General features: G+C 31.1%; 1 protein-coding gene across 1 annotated transcript in view; it reads right to left on the bottom strand.

Moving 5' to 3' along the window:
• The window catches only part of myom3 (myomesin 3), a 53,961-nt gene that overhangs the window by 19,759 nt on the left and 12,694 nt on the right, over positions 1-21,508 (bottom strand). Inside the window, exons 5-17 of the mRNA XM_026227772.1 lie at positions 19,067-19,220; positions 17,420-17,577; positions 17,250-17,339; positions 15,780-15,868; positions 15,647-15,691; positions 13,269-13,409; positions 12,878-13,039; positions 7,499-7,640; positions 6,537-6,736; positions 6,402-6,455; positions 3,252-3,379; positions 700-883; positions 179-353 (exon numbers count right to left, since the gene is read on the bottom strand). Of these exons, the coding sequence (XP_026083557.1) occupies positions 179-353; positions 700-883; positions 3,252-3,379; positions 6,402-6,455; positions 6,537-6,736; positions 7,499-7,640; positions 12,878-13,039; positions 13,269-13,409; positions 15,647-15,691; positions 15,780-15,868; positions 17,250-17,339; positions 17,420-17,577; positions 19,067-19,220 (1,722 nt within the window). The remainder of the gene's footprint in view (positions 1-178; positions 354-699; positions 884-3,251; positions 3,380-6,401; positions 6,456-6,536; positions 6,737-7,498; positions 7,641-12,877; positions 13,040-13,268; positions 13,410-15,646; positions 15,692-15,779; positions 15,869-17,249; positions 17,340-17,419; positions 17,578-19,066; positions 19,221-21,508) is intronic.

Raw genomic sequence — 21,508 nt, 5'->3', positions numbered from 1 at the left:
GCCATTGCATTTTATGAATCCCCAAGCACAACGGTTTCAGCTAAAAATCAACTTTACTGTTCTATTGAAGAAGAAAGTACATCTTGAATCGGCCGATGGGGAGTAAATAAACAGTGAAACTTCAGTTTTGTGTGTACTATCCCTTTAGTTGCCTCTCAAACTGGATAGAATTAGAGACCTGGTTTTGGTCATGGGTTTATTGTTGATGGTCTTCCACTGTCCACTTCCAACCTCACTGCAGTACAGATAGTATCCCACAATGCCCTCTGTTATTTTGGGCTCCTTCCACTGCAACAGGACTGAACTGTCAGTGTCTCGGATTGAAAGGACGTCGTGTGGTGGGTCGGGAACTCCTAAAAGATAGAAAACCATCGCTCAGACGTACTGGTTTAAGTCTGCATTTCATAAAATTCTGTCATAATTTACTCACTCTCCATTTCATTATGATTTTTTTTCTTCTTCTGAACACAAAAGATGATATTTTGAAGAAAGCTTGGCGCTAAAGAGTTTACGGCAGCCATTGGCTTCTTTTTTCCATTCTATGGGAGTCAATGGCTACCATCAACTCACAAAGATTATTCAGAATATATATATTTTTTTCTGTGTTCGAAATTCATACAGGTTTGGAACAACTTGAGAGTGGGTAAATAATGACTCATTTTTATTGTATGTGCACTGTTCCTTTAAGAAGATGGTCACCTAGCGGCTGTCCCATTGCGATGGGTTCGCTGGGAAGAGACGGGTCGCTGATGCCGTACTTGTTCACAGAGCGAACACGGTAAGTGTATGACTTTCCCTTCTGCTGGTCGAACGCCACAAATCTTGTAGACAGGACCGTCATATCCATACTGGCCAGATGCCAGCTCTCCTTCCCTGTTAGGGACTGAAAGAAGACACAATCTTAACAGGCATCTTTACATGAATGTAGTGTTATTTATTATTTATCCAAAGCGATTTAAAGTACATTCAAGCTAAACATTTTGCCAGTATGTGTGTTTATTGAATCAGAACTATTTTTGTCAAATTTCTGGTCCGTTTATTTAATTTTTAAACTATAAATTACACTGGTTTAGAATAAAATAAATAAATACAGAATAAAAAAAAAGACCAACATTTTTTGAACACATTTGTGTTCCTTATGAATTTCTGTCTGAGTTGTGGTCCGTATATTATAAATTTTTGTATATTTAATTTATGCAAGTTTAATTTAGTTTTGAAAAATAAAAATAAAATCACATTTCATCATCTTCACATAAATGGACAATTACATATAAAAATATAAAATATAATTTTTTTGGGGTTAGTATGCGTGTTCCCTTGAATATCTGTCTAATTTTATTCTGTATACATACATATATATATATATATATATATATATATATATATATATATATATATATATATATATACACACGTTTTTGCCATTATATGTGTTCCACAGGAATTTATTATTATTTATTTTTAACTATAAATTTCACTTGGATAAAGTAGCCAGTCTCCATGAAGATAAAGTATTGCAATATCCTCTATAATAAAACGTGCCCGGTGGTAAATGGGAATTTAAATCTTTTGTCATAAATGTGTATTTTTGCCCCCACAATTTCAGATGATCCCGATGAACTAGACGGTTTTATTACGGTTCTTCTTATAAAGAGACCAATAAAGAGCATGTCCTGTGGCAGTGTGTGCTTTCTCCTGTTCATTACAGAGTCTGCTGGAGCTCTTTGTGTCTGATGCTGGAAGATTCGACCTCCTCAGCTCTGAGAACCAATCCCTCCGAGCTCTTTTACACTGCGAGTACCTTAAAAACTGCCCTCGAAAAGCAGAAGGATCTTGACATTTTGCAGTGCTGGAAGCAATGGACATCAGAAACAGAAGCTAAACTTTAAAAATGTTTTTTTGTGTTAAGCCTGTTGGGTCATTTTATATGCTCTGTAGCATTCACTTTTTACCAAGATAATTTAATGTCTGCTAGGGTTACTGGATTTGCCCAGAATGCAGACATACATACATGCAATGCAACTATAATAGAATGCATTTTAATTAACAGTTGCAGTTGAATGCTTGACAGCTCAACTTCAATGCTCAAAAGTGACAATGACGTAATGTAGATGTTTGTTCTTGTAATAGGAACAGAAAGAGCAATGCTGCTTGCAACAGCAATGCCTTGGTTCGATTCCCAGGGAAAAAATATATACAACTAACTGAAATAAGATTAAGATGAAGTACTTTAAAATTACTAATTCTGAAAAAAAAAAAAAAAAAACACACACAATACAAATTTACTAAAACAAACTAAAATGAAAAAGAAATCTGAAAATATAAAAAGACCCTAATTCAAAAATAAAATAAATAAATATTAGATGGAAAATGTAAAAAACTAACAAACAAAAAAATAACTATAGATTGTCTTGGCAATTAACTTTAATAAATAAGATTAAGTTGAAGTACTTTAAAATGACTAATACTGAAAAATAAATAAAAGCTAAAAAGAATTAAAAAAAAAACTATAAAAATGAAAACAAAAATGTAAAACAAACTAAAAATTACAAAAAAACCCACATAAAAATAAAACTTATTTCAAAATACTAATAATATAAAAATGTTTGAAATATTAAAACATTATATAAATACATAATGAATTTTATTTATAAATATATTAAATGTTCTTTATAGTGAATAAATAATAAAAGATTACACTGAACCCATCAGACCCAACATTTACAGTTTTACATTGATTCATTAAGATGTTTTCTCCAGAGAAACGTACAAATGTGTAATTAAACATGATAACAAGCCAGCTCTGTCCAATGAACTCTGCTTTGGGTTGCTAGTTTTTTTTTAACATAGCACCTAAATATTTTGTACATGGATTGCAAACATACACACATTTTTTATTTTTTATTTTTTTTTAAAAAGACGATTATGTCTGCTAAAAGTCACACATGCACGTGCTTTGAATATATGTATAATTATATATATACTGTGCTCACATTTATTTGTGCATTAAATTACAAATTTACTAGAACATATGCAAAAATAAAAATGTTAATGCATTAAATAACAAATTGTATATTCTGCTATTTATATTTACTGTTTAGTATAAATGAATTGTACTCAGTTGAGTTTTAGGCACTAAAACAGTCCTGTACATTATAGTCAAACACATTTTTCATTTTTATATTGAAATAATGTAGATTTCTGTGCCACCCCAGACAAAAGCAGTGCATGGGACGAAGGTCAACTCTCACCCGCTCCACGGAGTAAGTGAGAGGCTCTCTGCCCCGTGGATCTGGTTCAGTCCAGCTCAGCACGGCATATTTGTCGCTAAGCTCACAAACTTGCACATCGGTGGGGGGGAACGGGACTCGGATTTGGCCTGTGAACAGCAAAAAGGAGAGACTGACCACACAAGGCACCATAGAGCAGAGCTCAGACACTTGTTGACCACCAACTGAAAAGGGTAAGGTGCACTATAGATAGGGAGGAAAATAAATGAGGGACAGGTGAGCACAATTAGACCAACTAACAAGAGGGTGTGGTAAAGAGGAAACAAGGAGGAGGGGCTAAAGAAGCACATGGCCGAGAAAACAACTAACAAGACCATGTGCTGACACAAGAAACAAAACAGAGTGACAGTGCAACATGCAACATAAAAAAGGCAACATTTCTCATTTTAATTTAGTCTAATACGTACTAAAATAACTAAAATTAAATATTCCAAGACTAAAAAAAAGTTAAAAATAAAAATGATACATACATTTAATAAAACCTAATAAAAGTGACTTTTTAACTTGAATTAAAATGAAAGAGAAAAGAGAAAAAATAAAAATATAATATCATATAGTAATAAATAAATAAAAATAATAAATAATAAATAAATTAGCTTGTGAAATGATAATTTTTTTTAATGTTATTCTTACAACAGACTCATTCAGTAAATCATTGGTAAATATTCACAAAACAAAGTATATATCAAGATCACAATTCTATAACGATTTTATAATTAGTATCTTCCTAATGCAAAAAATCTATACCCTAAATATCAATGCTTACTAAAATGACACTACACTAGATATCAACCCTCACAGATCCACTGTAGGAAAAACTGTACAAGGCAATACAAAGATACCTAATTTTTACTAAACATGGGTTGCAAAAACACTGAACAAATTACAAATTTGTCATAGCATAGAAATTCAATATATGACCTGTAATAGTTTTTCTCAGCATGTTTAGTGAAATATCAACCGCACTACTGCAAATATTATAAACTTGACAATGTTGCACAAATGCAATAGTGAGTTTAATGGTTTCTTAATGAAACAATCAGAGATGAATATTCCCCCAAACCAAAATTTGCATAATAAACATCTCGATTCTTATTTTTACAATGAGTGGCTTCTCAATGCATTTGCATGAAGGATGAATAAAATATATCATCGATATAAATGATTAGAGGGTTGAGCATTTAGATGCATTTTATGCATGTCTTAGTCGCCAAACTTAAAATAAAACCACTCAACAGGTCTATACAAGCTCTTTACGCTCCTCATAATGGCCCGAGAGTCCATGGCAATTAGCAGCATAGTGTACGTCATTTAAATCTTTAAGCTTCAGCGACATATCATCATCTTTTTAATGCTGAGGGCCAATAAAACTGCCTCAGTCTTTATTGCTATTGCTGTACCGGGAGCACAGACCACCTGCGAATGCTTTATATGAGATCTGCAGCAAATTCATCATCATAACTGTCCGAGTCGTACAGTTTTTAGGGTGGTTAATTCATGAAAAAGAAGGACATATCAGGAGAGACGGCAGGAGCAACAAATCTGTTTTTTAAGGGTGAATTTAATTAATTCTGTCAAGAATATGTGCAGGTAATATTTCCCCTCCAAATCAAAGAAGAGAAATATCAATTTAATTTAATGCATTAAGAAAATGAAGCATCAGGAAATTATTTTTATGGCAATTGAGCTCATTTGTCCTTAAATTCTCATTTATGTATCCTGCAAGGTTTTTATTGCTAACAAAAAGAGAGAGAACAATTATTAAACTTAAAATAAAAAATAAACGCATTTTATTATATAACATGTATAATATTTCACATTTCGTTTTACATTTAGTTATTAAAATAACTAAATCAGAAAAAAAACAAAGACATGAAAAAAACAGAAATGACAAAAATAATAGAATTACTAACATTAAAATTAAAATTTAAACTTAAAATATAAACATAAATTTACTACTAACATAAATACTACTAAAAACTATAATATTGAAAGATGAACAATGCATATCCTAACATTATAATATTTATTTTTTTTATTTATTTAAAAAGTTTCATTATTCTTAATGGTGAATCTTACTAGATTCTCCTCACTGTAATATATTTTTGTTTTTTATTTAAATCAAAATTAGTGGCAGTTCAACAAACACTGACATTTTATATAAATTTTATTAACAAATTAAATAGTAAAAAAATTATTTTTTTTCCACTACTTTAATGATAATATATAAAGTAATTTTTTTTAACATAATTGTTATAATACCTAAAATCTGATAAATTGCTGTAGGCTTCATTCTTTATGAAAATATTGTTTCTGTTTAAATAAAAACATAAAAAAATAAAATAATAATAATGATAATGATAATAAAAATAATAATAAATAAAAATAAAAATAAATAAAAGTCCACTTACATTATTCTGCGTGCTTAAGGTGTGTTTTTTATTTTTATTTCTACAGGTTACTTACTACAGGTTACGTTTTTTTCCATTGGTTTAATTTTATTCTCAGTGTAACATTATAATGTCATGCATATTTTTACATTTTTATAAAAAAAAACAAAAAAAAAACAACAAAAAAAAACAGACCAATATATAGTTGACATTTTAGGCTTTATGCAAAACAAAAGCAATAACATTTTTCAGGAAGATTGTTTTCAGTTAGTTTTGTTTCAGAATATGGCATGCATTCGCTTCAAACAATGGTATAAAGCTATTCAAAACATCATTCAATGTAAATTGTTATAATCGTAATTAATAATCGCGATTACAATTTTAACGGAATAATCCTACAATTATCATTTTTGTCATAATCGTGCAGCCCCACACAATTTTAATTCATGCAATGTCTTCTGCAAGTTTATTATTGGTACCTAAAACTAAAACCATAAAAGCATTTTCATTACTAGACTAAACTACCATTTCTTTTGTCTTTGGATTTAAGCATGAAATATTCATGACCATTGTGGTGACTTTCAACCCTACGGTGTGACCTGATGCAATGCAGCATCACGTGATCTCCTCCATGCACAGTAAATCTGAGCTTGTGTGTGAGTGTAGAAGCATGCATTTCTTCTTATCTCCCCACTCGACTGCATCAGTGTGATCTACTCACCCTCCAGCTGGTCCTTAGTGATCACAATCTCTCTCCCGCGGTCCACCTTCACCACTGACAGAGAGAGAAGAAAGCAGGAGATCAGAGATACAGATGCATGCTGCCTTTCTTTATAATTCGTGAGGATGCTCTTACCCGTAGTCCTGCTGGGCTCCAGGGGGTCAGAAGTCAGGATGGGGTCAGTGGATTTAGACGGACGGCCCACGCCGGCCTGGTTGACTGCACACACACGGAACTGGTACATTGTGTTTTCCTTCAATCCAATGATGGGATAATGACACTCCTTCTGGATGACATCATTACAGCGTTCCCACTTCCCAACACCGATGTCACACCTGCACGAGAGAGAAGACACATTCTGTACATAATAAAGCATCAGAGTAGTGATATGCATTTATTGCAGCTTTATTAGTAGTGGAGGTTGCCATTGAAATCAAGGAGAATACCATTTCTATAGAACAGCATAGAAATGCATTAAAGACTTCTCAGCACATTGCAACCTCTAGAAATGCAACCATTCTGAACACTCAAGAAAAAATATGGCAATGCATTAAAACTAGACCCCTAGCAAAAAACAATTTGTCTATGTAAAGTTTGAGAAATATTGTCTGTTTTGTCTTTTGTGTATTTTCATATGACATATTTTTAATTTGTGTCTTTATTTTTGTCATCCGTCTTAGCTATTGTTTTTGTCTGACAAAATACATGGCAATAAATGTCATTGTGATTCTAAAACGAAAGTACATTGAAGTACAAAAAGGACAAACCGATATATTTACAAACTTTTCACTCAAACAATTATGCTTAAAATTTTGTTTCATAATGGGAAAATGATTGCATTTTAAAAAGGCCAAACAGACTTTTGGACTCCTCAAGTTTACATAATAAAATGCAATAATCTTCAAAAACTAAACGCAATCCAACAAGACAAAAAACTGGCAGAACATGTTGCATGTTGCTACGAGGCAGGAAGGTTAGGCCCTCATCCTCTCTCACCATGATGTCTTTCATTTCAAGTTTTATCCCTAAACAGCTAGAAGCGGCTCGGATCTCTCTGAAGATGAGAGCTCATGAGAGCATCGTGGATCATGCTTCACCTCTCTATGAAGTAACCCTGAACAGCAGCAGCTCCGTCTGCACTGGGAGGAATCCACGAGAGGAAGACGTAATCCCGGCTCACATCAGAACACTTCACCTGCAGAGGAGAACCTGGAGCCCCGACCACAACAGAAGGTCCATCTAGAGAGAGAGAGAGAGAGAGAGAGAGAGAGAGAGGGAGAGAGAGAGAGAGAGAGAGAGAGAGAGAGAGAGAGAGAGAGAGAGAGAGAGAGAGAGAGAGAGAGAGAGAGAGAGAGACAGAGAGAGAGAGAGGGAGAGAGAGAGAGAGAGAGAGGGAGAGGGAGAGAGGGAGAGAGAGAGAGAGAGAGAGAGAGAGAGAGAGAGAATTTCAGAAGAGATCTCAACAATGTCTCAAATAGCGCTCAGATTTGACAAGATCAGTATAAACACATCAAACTCTTCTGTCAACGATATTATCATTCATCAGTGCTATTTTAGTATTATTCATGAATTATTACTATTATTATTACATTTCAGTATTTATTGATATTTTAAATTACTTTCGTATTTTTAATTTTAGCTAGCTAGTTTCATTTTAATTAGAGGTATTTGTTTTATGCTTTTTTTATATGTCCGTTCAGCTTTAATTTATTTTTATTGCTGTTTTAGACGTTGCTGTTCAGTTAATTTCGTTTTCTTAGAATTAATTTTGTTTAAAATTTTAAAGATTTTTTTTTTTTTTGTGTGTGATAATTTTAGTTTTAGTTAACAGCAGCAAAACTGTCTTTAATGTCTATTTTCATTTATTATTAGGAAAAAAAAATAACTGGGAACTTCATTAATTTACACTTACGTTTTTTTTTGTGTTTCATCTAATAATTATATTTAATTTTATTTCAGATTCAGATGTTTCCAAATAGATATAGTTTTAGTTAATAATATTAATTAATTAATTTATTAATTAATTATTATTTAGTTTATTTTTATTTTTATTTATTTAATGAGGAATCCATTTATTTTAATTTAAGCTTTTTTATTTAAAATGTTTCATTTATTATTTATATTTTTAATTTCAGATTTCTTTTAAATAAAGAAAATTATTCGAAATAGTTTTACTTTGCTAACAATAACAAAGCAGTCATTCATGTTTTTATTTAATAATAATAAATAAATAATGTACTTACAATTTTTTTAAGCGTTTGTCATTTATATATTCTATTTTAGCTTAGCTTTATTTGATGTGAAAAATAATTTTTAGTAGTTTTACTTTTAGTTAACAGTAATCATTCATGTCTATATATATCTGTTACCATTTATGTCTATTTTATAGAAAATGAATTACTGGAAACCCCATTAAGTTTCCCTGACATATAACTGAGCAGCCACTGAAAAACGAAATTTCCCTCCGCAGCACAGTTAAGCTTACTTCAGAAAGTTTCTTAGAAGAGGACAGCTGCAGGGCTTCTCGCGCTCTTATTTGTTTAATCGCCACCAACAAGGATGAAACAGACTCATAAGAGCAACCTCCGGCTCCTTCCTGTTACCTGGCAGATTTGTAATGCAAATTTTCCTCTGAGATTAAGTGAGGATGTCACGCGCAGCAGAGTGAAGCTCACTTTCTAATTACTACACTGCAGGCTTACAGAGCGGCCCACTTCCTTTAATGAGACAGGAAATTCAATTCCTGTCCTCGCCTTGCTTTTAAGGACTTACGCTGACAGGGAAACTCTGCACTGAAAGAACATCACAGATTCATGAAAATTATGTCTCTGAGGAGTTCAACTTTTAAATTTCTTAATCAGGAGAGACAGGCGGCAATTGTAACACACTAAACCTCTTCAATCGCCAATAATCTGGAGTGGTGACATCCAACAAATGATCAGTCCAGCTCTTTCTCACTTTGCCTGAGAGAAAAAAACTGATTTTGTGATGAAAATGTGTTTTTTTTTTCTTGTAGATGTGCTGTAATTTTCTGAAGCCTTTCAATCTAAGCTCATCTATTTAAATGGAAGCCCATTTCCACCATTGAACAAAAAAAAAATATATTAGATATAAAATTGTAATTGCGAGAAAAGATGTCAGAGTCGCATGACGTGACATTGCAATTGCGAGAAAAAAAGTTAACTGCAAGATATAAACTTGCAATTGTGAGAAAATAGGTCAGAGTCGCAAGATATAAACTTGCGATTGTGAGAAAAAAGTTAATTACAAGATATAAACTTGCGATTGCGAGAAAAAAGTTAATTACAAGATATAAACTTGCAATTGCGAGAAAAAAGTTAATTACAAGATATAAACTTGCAATTGTGAGAAAAAAGTTAATTACAAGATATAAACTTGCAATTGTGAGAAAAAATTTAATTACAAGATATAAACTTGCAATTGTGAGAAAAAAGTTAATTACAAGATATAAACTTGCAATTGCGAGAAAAAAAGTTAACTGCAAGATATAAACTTGCAATTGTGAGAAAATAGGTCAGAGTCACAAGATATAAACTTGCGATTGTGAGAAAAAAGTTAATTACAAGATATAAACTTGCAATTGCGAGAAAAAAGTTAATTACAAGATATAAACTTGCGATTGTGAGAAAAAAGTTAATTACAAGATATAAACTTGCAATTGCGAGAAAAAAGTTAATTACAAGATATAAACTTGCAATTGTGAGAACATAGGTCAGAGTCGCAAGATATAAACTTGCAATTGCGAGAAAAAAGTTAATTACAAGATATAAACTTGCAATTGCGAGAAAAGAGGTCGGAGTCGCAAGATATAAACTTGCAATTGTGAGAAAAAAGTTAATTACAAGATATAAACTTTCAATTGCGAGAAAAAAGTTAATTACAAGATATAAACTTTCAATTGCGAGAAAAAAGTTAATTACAAGATATAAACTTGCAATTGCGAGAAAAAAGTTAATTACAAGATATAAACTTGCAATTGTGAGAAAAAAGTTAATTACAAGATATAAACTTGCAATTGTGAGAAAAAAGTTAATTACAAGATATAAACTTGCAATTGCGAGAAAAAAAGTTAACTGCAAGATATAAACTTGCGATTGTGAGAAAAAAGTTAATTACAAGATATAAACTTGCAATTGCGAGAAAAAAGTTAATTACAAGATATAAACTTGCGATTGTGAGAAAAAAGTTAATTACAAGATATAAACTTGCAATTGCGAGAAAAAAGTTAATTACAAGATATAAACTTGCAATTGTGAGAACATAGGTCAGAGTCGCAAGATATAAACTTGCAATTGTGAGAAAAAAGTTAATTACAAGATATAAACTTGCAATTGCGAGAAAAAAAGTTAATTACAAGATATAAACTTGCAATTGCGAGAAAAAAGTTAATTACAAGATATAAACTTGCAATTGCGAGAAAAAAGTTAATTACAAGATATAAACTTGCAATTGCGAGAAAAAAGTTAATTACAAGATATAAACTTGCAATTGCGAGAAAAGAGGTCGGAGTCGCAAGATATAAACTTGCAATTGTGAGAAAAAAGTTAATTACAAGATATAAACTTTCAATTGCGAGAAAAAAGTTAATTACAAGATATAAACTTGCAATTGTGAGAACATAGGTCAGAGTCGCAAGATATAAACTTGCAATTGTGAGAAAAAAGTTAATTACAAGATATAAACTTGCAATTGCGAGAAAAAAGTTAATTACAAGATATAAACTTGCAATTGCGAGAAAAAAGTTAATTACAAGATATAAACTTGCAATTGCGAGAAAAAAGTTAATTACAAGATATAAACTTGCAATTGCGAGAAAAAAGTTAATTACAAGATATAAACTTGCAATTGCGAGAAAAGAGGTCGGAGTCGCAAGATATAAACTTGCAATTGTGAGAAAAAAGTTAATTACAAGATATAAACTTTCAATTGCGAGAAAAAAGTTAATTACAAGATATAAACTTGCAATTGTGAGAACATAGGTCAGAGTCGCAAGATATAAACTTGCAATTGTGAGAAAAAAGTTAATTACAAGATATAAACTTGCAATTGCGAGAAAAAGTTAATTACAAGATATAAACTTGCAATTGCGAGAAAAAAGTTAATTACAAGATATAAACTTGCAATTGCGAGAAAAAAGTTAATTACAAGATATAAACTTGCAATTGCGAGAAAAAAGTTAATTACAAGATATAAACTTGCAATTGCGAGAAAAGAGGTCGGAGTCGCAAGATATAAACTTGCAATTGTGAGAAAAAAGTTAATTACAAGATATAAACTTTCAATTGCGAGAAAAAAGTTAATTACAAGATATAAACTTGCAATTGTGAGAACATAGGTCAGAGTCGCAAGATATAAACTTGCAATTGTGAGAAAAAAGTTAATTACAAGATATAAACTTGCAATTGCGAGTAAAAAGTGAATTACAAGATATAAACTTGTGAAAATACAATCTCAGAATTGTGAAAATAACATCAGAATTGTAAAGGAAAAAAGTTGCAATTGAAAAAAATTCTGAATTAAATTAAAATTAAATTATGGATTTAGCAGACGCTTTTATCCAAAGCAACTTACAGTACATTCAGGCTATCAATTTTTACCTATCATGTGTTCTTGGGGAATCGAACCCCCAACCTTGAGCTAGCTTGCTTGCTAACGCAACGCTCTACCAGTTGAGCTACAGGAACACTATTATAAATAGAGATATAAACTTCCAATTGTGAGAATTAAGTAAGAAATCCAAAAATAAAATCAGAATGGCAAAGTATAAACTCCCAATATAAAAAAAAAAATCACAAATGTGAAAAAAAGTCGGAATTGTGAGACAAAAGTAGCAATTTCCTTTTTCATTTATTATTATTTTTTTTCAATTGAGAAACAGACTTCCATAATTAATTCTCTAGTTATGACCATTCTATGACAAATTCTTATAAATATTTAATCTTATTTTATTATTTAACCTGTTAACTGTCACTCACGTTTTTGAAGATAGAGATGAATGTGCATGATACAAACCTACATTTTTATAATTCATGACTGAAAACATTTAGTAACATGATTTTGATGTACCATTTACATGGTAATGCAATGTCTGATTTTAAAATGGGTTTTGAAGGATGAATTTTGAGATTTTATGTTTTCAAGTGATATATAACTTCTGATGATTTCTAAAATGTGATAGAGAAAAAGGCAACGAGGAAGTCTTTTTTTTTAAACAAAGGTCAAAGCTCCTTTTGTAATGTAGATTTCTGAGGGTGCACTCTTGTCATAAATTCATCTATTACTTTTCCTACATAATTTATATGTATTTGGGAGTCTTAGACCTTTCCAACGATATATAGTTTGTCAAGATTAGATTAGATTTGATTGTAATATAGTATAGTCAACGTAGGTGTCCCGTATACGGGACGGGGTGACAATTAACAGGTTAAAACACTAAGAGTATCTGAGGGTCTGACCTTTGACATAGACGTAGGCGCTGTGCTCGACGGATCCGTCCCAGGTGCGCAGACGGACACTGTAAAGCCCTTCATGTTCCTTGTGCACGCGCTTCAGGGTGAGACTGGCAGATCGCAGACCCGTCTGCAGCTCCACACGACTGGACTGACGCACCACCAGCCCTGAGCAGACAGATTATACCCAGGTTATTATGCTGTTGCTAGAGTGTTCTGGGTGGTTGTGGCTCTGTGGTTAACTTTGCATTGTTGCACTGTGAGTCTTAGAAGATAAAATTTTTGTGATGTTACTTTGGATAAATGCATCTACTACTGTAAACCTATGTTTTTATTGGGATACCAGGTTCAAAATATCTTTGCATTAAATATGAAATTCCATGTCAGGGCGTCTCACCGTCTCTGTACCAGGTCACTTCCTGTTGGAACGGCAGTAAAGCTGTGGTGAAACTGCACTGCAGAACCAAGTTATCACCTTCTTTCACAAATGTTGGAGGAAAGGTGGAGGCCAGCTGAGCGTCCGGCTCTGGAACTGAGACTAGAAGGAGAAAGAACAGGAAAAGGTAGCAAAATTATATTCCTCTGAATTCATACTCTCAATTCCCACAATATATAATACTTCTTTGCACACACATATATATATGCTTATCTCTCAGATGTCTTATATAGTTTAAACCAGACTAGTTCACAGCATAGTATAGTTTACCCATAAGAAACTCGAGCATACAGTTCTGAAACAGGAAACTTTTAAATAGCATTCCATCTGCACTTCGGAAACTGTGGACTTTAACACATACATGCAAATCAACGTTTCTCACACATGGGAGGATTTCTTTGACGGGCAGGGTTGCCAGGTCTTCAAAACGAGCTAACCGAATCGAATGAGAATCAGAAATGTCATGTTTATTGCAAAGTTAAGTGTATTTCCTGAGGGAATCTGATGAAGATCTGAAGGTCAGCTGGTGTAACTGGTGTAACCAGTGTTTCTTGAAGACCTGACGCACATCATCTTCACTGATCTGAAGTGCAGGAGGTGTTAATATATCACTGGAGAGGAGGTCAGAGCAGGTGTGGGGTGTGAGGCAGGGTTAAACTCATTCAAATCATCGCCCAGTTGCTGCTTATCCACAGTGATGGAGGAAGGAGTCTTTCAATCCTTTCTAAACTGATGCAGGGTCATTGGCAGAAAACTCGTTTCCCAGTCTATCTTTTACAGTCCTCATCACAGGTTTAGCTGATTTCAGTTTCTGCATGTCGCTCGGTATAATACGAACCAAACAGTGATCAGAGAGCCCCACAGATCACTCATACTTCATTAAATAAACAACAAAGTCGAGCTATATAACACATTGAATTGCGGAAACACATTCTGATGTTATGAAGTCGAAGATGTGTGTTTATAGAGTCATTTACAGCATTTTCAAATGCAGCCCAGCCAATCAAAATAAAGGACCGGCGCCATACATTATAATATTTAATTTAGTATTTAATAGACATTACCACATAGACATTGTGTTTTCCTTTGAATTTCCACCATTTCATTTCTCTGATATAAGAATACACTACTCATTAAGTTTTTAATTTTTCAATTCAGTCACTTTTATTAACATTTGTTAAGTGATAGGTAGTAAGTAGCTATGTTTGTGCTCTTCTTGCCTTCGTCAGGCTGTGAAAATAACGTAAGAAAGGACTCGGTTGATTCAATTCAAGTTTGCTTAAATAGTGTTTTTTTTTTTTTGCAAAGCAATTTTATAGAAAATTATGTTTCTACAATATTTAATAGTCGCTTTAAGCCATATGTTGTACAATTGGAGGAAATCATTGGAGTGTGATGGAATTTTTTTTTCCAGTTTCCATTCTCAGCAAACAGCACCGAAATCCATCTCAAGGACGAGGACAAGAGTTAATGTAATGAGACAAATGCCAAGGCCCTGCTCTGGGGCCGTCACAAAGGGCCAATGCTGATGGTTTGAGAAGATGTGCTATTTGTTCAGCTATCGTTCTCGGTGATGGAACAGGTAATTGAGGAGAGATGAAATTGGAAGTGATGTAAGTGATTCGACAACACAATTCCACATGCTTGCAAATACAAATGAATTGTGATGTTCTCTCATATCAGCAGAAGGGCTGTATCGGGAATTCAGATTTGCTTGAAAATGCTGTAGCTAAATTGGATGGAGTAATGAAGTCGTTATGTGTGCCGTCCTGGAATAATACATTACAAAGTGTGTTTGTATGCAAAACTCGCTGCAACAATGCTAGGCTGTTATTGGTGGTTTCATTGTCAGTATAATAAATATTCAAGCATCTCTCCTACTGCATTATCCTTTACCATTAAAAATGTGTGTGGAAAAGAAATACAGTAAAAACAGTAATATTGTGAAATATTATTACAATTTAAAATAGCTGCTTTCTATGTGAATATACTGTAAACTGTAATTTATTTCTGTGATGCACGGCTGAATTTTCAGCATCATTACTCCAGTCTTCAGTGTCACATGATCTTCAGAAATCATGAAAAGATGCTGTTTTGCTGCTCAAAAAACAGAAAACAGTTGTGCTGCCCAACATTTTTGTGAAAATTGTGATGCATTTTATTTTTTTAAATTCACAGATGATCAGAAAGTTCAGAAGAACAGCATTTATATACTGTACCTATATATACATAACTTAAAGGTAAGGTGGTTGCTAGAGAATTCTTGGTGGTTGCATTACAAGATAAAATGCTACAAAAATATATGTTTATTTTGCATTAAGAGGAGCAAAGACACTCACTGGGCGTCCACGAGCGCTTCAGTTTCGCCTCGGCCCCTTCATGTGCTGCAAATAGAGGAATAAAGGAAGAACAAGGTTCAAACTCAACTTAAGTCATGGAATCGGCTGAATAATAAGATGAACATCAACTCACAGTTGACTATCAGCCTGGCGCTGGACGTCACCTCTCCCAGAGAACTTTTCGCTATTACCTTGTATTCTCCAGCATCTTCAGCAGAACATCTTAAAGAAAAGAGAGAGAGAAAACGTAATTAGAGAGCAGACATCTTTCATTGTTGAGGAGTATCTGCAAGCAGTATTTTTCAATGAATTAATCTGCCATTTATTAAACATTTAATTATATACCTCAAACATTCACCTTGTGTTTCAAGAAGGAAATGTGTTATTTTGTAATTTAAACTAAAATTAAAACCATTAAAAAAATATTTTTGTTACTTGAGATAAAATCATATTTGAGGAAAATATGTATTTATTTATTACATTAATATTAAGATATGTATCTTTGAACTGTTATTTCCTCACTTGTTTTCTGTGATTTTTGTTTTACATTTATTTATTTATATATATTGTAATATATTACTGTATATTTATATCTGAAATATGCTTATTTTAGATAATAGAATTACTATTTTCTCTCGTTTCATCTCACCTTTTATTTATTTTTTGCGATTTCAAAAGTTGAACCAAAATAAATGAATTAAATAAATAAATAAAAAATAAAATAAAACAAATTAATTAAATAATAAAGTGATGCTTGGTTTCTAACTTACAAATAATTTAAATTTTATTTTAGATAATCAAGTAGATTAAAATAATTTAAAATCAGAAATGTTGCCAAGCAAGTAGCTGATATATATATATATATATATATATATATATATATATATATATATATATATATATATATATATATACTTAATATTTTTTATTATTTCATTTCAAATAATGTAAAAAAAAAAAAAAAAAAAAAAAAAAAAATATATATATATATATATATATATATATATATATATATATATATATATATATATATATATGTATTATATTTGAAATTTGAAATTAAATTATATATATATAATTAATTTTTTTATATACATTGTAATATATTATATTTATATCTGAAATATGCTTATTTTAGATAATAGAATTACTATTTTCTCTCGTTTCATCTTACTTTTTATTTATTTTTTGCGATTTCAAAAGTTGAACCAAAATAAATGAATTAATAAAATAAAACAAATTAATTAAACAATTAAGTGGTGCTTGGTTTCTAACTTACAAATAATTATTAACTATAATATGGCAGAAATGTCTACCTAAAATAACAAAAAAACTGAAATTAATATTTAATTACAGTAAAATATTACAATAAATACAAGTTGCCATTTCTCATCTTTGTTCAGTTTAACTTAAAAGTCAACTAAAGCTGAATTAAAAATGAATTAAATCTAAATAGACACGTAAAATATATATATATATATATATATATATATATATATATATATATATAAATATAAAAAGAAAATATTTAATTTAAAAATATTAATAAAAGCTAGAGTAGTATATTAATGATGTTGAACGACTCCTTGGTTTTTAGCTTCACCTCCTGATCTCTAAAACATCGAGGCCACACTTCTTCGTCAGCTTGTAGTTCCACGGAAGGGAACCTCGGAGAGGAACATCGTCCTTAAACCTGTGGACAAGATCCACAAGAGTCTGTCTCTGAGATGGAGGCTCTCTGTTGTGGAGACACAGGTTTGTTGAGACTCTCACCATGTGATGCTGGGGAGCGGGCAGCCCTGGATCAAACAGGAGAGATGGACGTCCATCCCGACCCACACCGTGTGCGACCGCAGCGGGACGGAGAAATCAGGAGCCTTCATGCTCAGATCCTCCATGAACTTCATGTGCAGTGAAGCCTTTCTCTCGGCCTGACGGAGAACAGTTCTGTCATCAGATACTCATTTCAAAGCTTGCATAAAAAAAGAAGAAGTCTTTATAGTTTGCATACATTTTTATTTAAGTTTTAGCTTTAGTTATGTAATACATCAATGTAATGAAACGAAAATGAGAAATATTACTCTAAGAATTTGTAGTTTTTTAGTTTTTATTGTAATAATTTTTTAAGTATTTTAAGTGTTCTATGAAAACCTATTTCAGTCTACCTCAAAATTTCACATTAAATTAAGTGTTACTTGCAGTTTCTTTGTAAATATACTACCAATTTCTGAGTTTTAGTCTGATTTCAATCAGTGCTTCGAACAAATCTTGCTTTAAAATATAACACTGTTCTGTCCATATTTATTATTTTATTCATATTTTGAATTTGTATATTTTTATATTGTCCACTTTCATTTTAATTAGTTACAATTGTAATAATTTGTATTATTTTTTTGTCTTTTAGTACATTTTTAAGTAGTTTTATTTTGTTTTTAATAATAATATTTTTTTTATTTCAGGATTTGTAGATATTTTAGATAATCAAGTAAATTAAACTAATATAAAATCAGAACTGTTGTCAAGCAAGTAGCTGGAAAAAATATATATATACATATATATTTAATATATTTTATTATTTCATTTCAAATAATGTTATATATATATTTAGTTTTTCACAAAAATCTATCATAAAAGCTTTATAATATTATTTCATAATATATTTAATTTATAATTATAATCTAATTTATTTCAGGCGTTTCAGGTGTTTTTTGTTCTGTCCCTATTTATTATTATTTTTTATTCATATTTTGAATTTGTATATTTTTATATTGTCCACTTTCATTTTAATTAGTTACAATTGTAATAATTTGTATCATTTTTCTGTCTTTTAGTACATTTTTAAATAGTTTTATTTTGTTTTTAATAATTTTATTTCAGTATTTGTAGTTTTTTTAGATAATTAATTAAATTAAACTCATTTAAAATCAAAAATGTTGCCAAGCAAGTAGCTGAAATGTATGTATTTTTAATATATTTAATTATTTCCTTTCAAATAAAGTAATATATATATATATATATATATATATATATATATATATATATATATATATATATATATATATATATATATATATATATATATATATATATATATTTATGAGATTACTATAATATCCCTGTTACATACAGGTCTGTTTATCACAAAAATCTGTCATAAAAGCTTTAGAATATAATTTGATAATAGAATAAATTTATAATTATAAATTAGTTTATAATGCTTTTGTGGTGTTTTGTGTTTTGTCCCCATTTACTTTCACTTTCTTGAAAAAAAAAACCTGACCAGGATAGTCAGGAAAAATACAGTTATAGAGGTACGAAACAGCATGACGGTGATTTTGGGATAAACTGTTCCTTTAAAACTAGAAAGTGAAAGTTGTGAGGTGTGTTCAGATCTGAGATGTGTGTGTTTCAGTCGCTCACCTCGCAGCGCAGAGACAATCGATCCACTCGCTCACGGACAACACGCTGGTTTCTGATCACACCGATCTCCAGTTTCTCAGCCTCGTTCCCAAACAGTGTCCACTGGTTCCTCTGGTGCAGCTCATCACTGGACAGAGTCTCTCTCAGGGCCTCCCTGGGGTCAAAGGTCAGAAGCGCTCTTGGTTGCAAGATGCAGTGTAATCACTTTTTGTTGTTGTTGTTGTTAGTAATATATTTCAGGGTTCAACGGATTGTTAGAAGTTGGTTTATTTTGATTTTATTTTGTAGCAAGTGTATTTGTTGTTGTTGTTGTTGTGTTGCAGTGATTTTTCTTGTTTTAGTCCAAACTGTGCTAAAATTTACTGACGTTTTTTTAGATAACTTTTTGGGGTATTTTTTCCTTGTACTTATGATGTTCTTGATCAGAAATGACCAGCCTGAAAAAATTGCTTATAAAATGCTTTTTATGGTAAAATATCACCAAATATTAGATTCAGTCTTTTATATTTTATATTTTAAAGCTTTTTATAATTCAAATTTTGATGTAGACTGAAATAGTATTTTGTAAAAATTATTGAATAATCTTTATATTTGAATATAGCAAAATTAGATACTTGTAAGTGTTATGTTTTTTATTTTTGGCCAGAAACACCACAAGTGTGACTCTGTGCCATTTTATACAAAATAAAAGCATACTGAATCATTAATTTTTATAACAAAATAAAGATGATTATTATTATTTTATTGTTTGTATATTTCTTTATAGATTTATCTTTGTTTTAATATTTTGTTGTGATTTAAAAAAAAACAAAAGTTAACCAGGAAATTTGTCTTGACATGCTTTTATTTTGTACAAAATGGCACCTTATCAAACTTGCACTTTTCCTGGTCAATAATTATCGGCCTCCCAAAAAATAACTAACTAACTAACTAACTAACTAACTAACTAACTAACTAACTAAACAACCTGTGCTTACAGAAAGAAAACAAGCTGAAAAAAAACCTGAATCCAATATTTGGTCATAACTAGAGATTTATAAGCTATTTTTTTTTTGTAAAAAGCGTCACTTGTTTGTTCCATTCTATACAAAATAAAAGCCCTTCAAACCAAACCTCCTGGTTAAAAATTAAAACACAGTGCCATTTTTTCTTCATACTTTAGTTCATATTGACAAAATTATCCACAAATAGCGGCATGAGCTTAGATTAATAAGACCAAAAAGAAACCCAAAACCTGTGCTAACAGAACTCATTCAGAGATGAACACGATGCCTATGACATTTAACCGGTGTCACGTCAGCAGAAACGCTGGCTGAGGATCTCTCTGTGAATCCCGATGGCAGACGAATGCAGCGGGAGACAAACAGAAATGCCAGATGATATCCTCAGGGTCGATATCAGATGATTTAACACGTCTGAGTGCGATTAGAAGTTGCCCTTCTTCACTCTGACACTTTGCAGTTTTGCGGCGTCAGACGGATGAGCGCAGAGATTCAGATGAAAGCACTTATCCTGAGAGAGTCTAAAACACTAAGCCTGACAGACTCAGAGATGATGGTCCAACTTATCTACACATGAATGTTGAAAAGGATTAATGCAGATTCAGACGGAGACTGAAAGTTTGTGCTCTAATATTTCAGCGCACTCTTTCTGTGACTCATCTAGTGTGTGTACATGAGCGTCATTGATCATGTGACCATCAGATCTTCTTCTGTTGAAGCTCGAGATGCTCTTAAGATCATCGAGAACATGACCATAAATTGTCAATCTGATAATATAAAAATGCTGTTAAAATACATAAAATTGTTCTTGTAGCTCAATTGGTAGAGTATTGCTTTATCAAGCGCTATCAAGGTTGTGAGCTTGATTCCCCGGAAACACATGATATGGAAAAATGTATAGCCTGAATGCACTTTAAGTCACTTTGGATAAAAGTTTTTTAATTTAATTTAATTTAATTTAATTTAATTTAATTTAATTTAATTTAATTTAATTTAATTTAATTTAATTTAATAATTACATTTTAAATTATGATGCAGAATAAAAGCTTTTCAAACAAGTCTCAGACTTTCTAGACCGCTCTTTATATCAGTTTTGTTATTGTTAATGAAAACTTAAACTAATAATTAAAATAAAAGTTAAAAAAAGTTAATTAATTAATGTAAATGAAATTTGAAATTAATTAAAATGAATAAAATTAACAAATCCTTCCTTCCTAAAATGAATAATATTCATGCATTACTTTTTGATTATATATATATATATATATATATATATAATATGAAATAAAATAAGAGAAAATTAGAAAAACAATAATTATATTGTCTGAAAGATATGTTTATATATTTCTATTTATAACTAAATAAGTGAATATATAAATGAATGAAGTACATAGTTAACAAAAATAAGCAAAAATGAGAGAAAAAATAAATATCTTTTTAT

This window comes from Carassius auratus, chromosome 41 (assembly GCF_003368295.1).
Source record: "Carassius auratus strain Wakin chromosome 41, ASM336829v1, whole genome shotgun sequence".
Classification (NCBI taxonomy): domain Eukaryota; kingdom Metazoa; phylum Chordata; class Actinopteri; order Cypriniformes; family Cyprinidae; genus Carassius; species Carassius auratus.
This window is presented reverse-complemented; position numbering and strand designations above follow the sequence as displayed.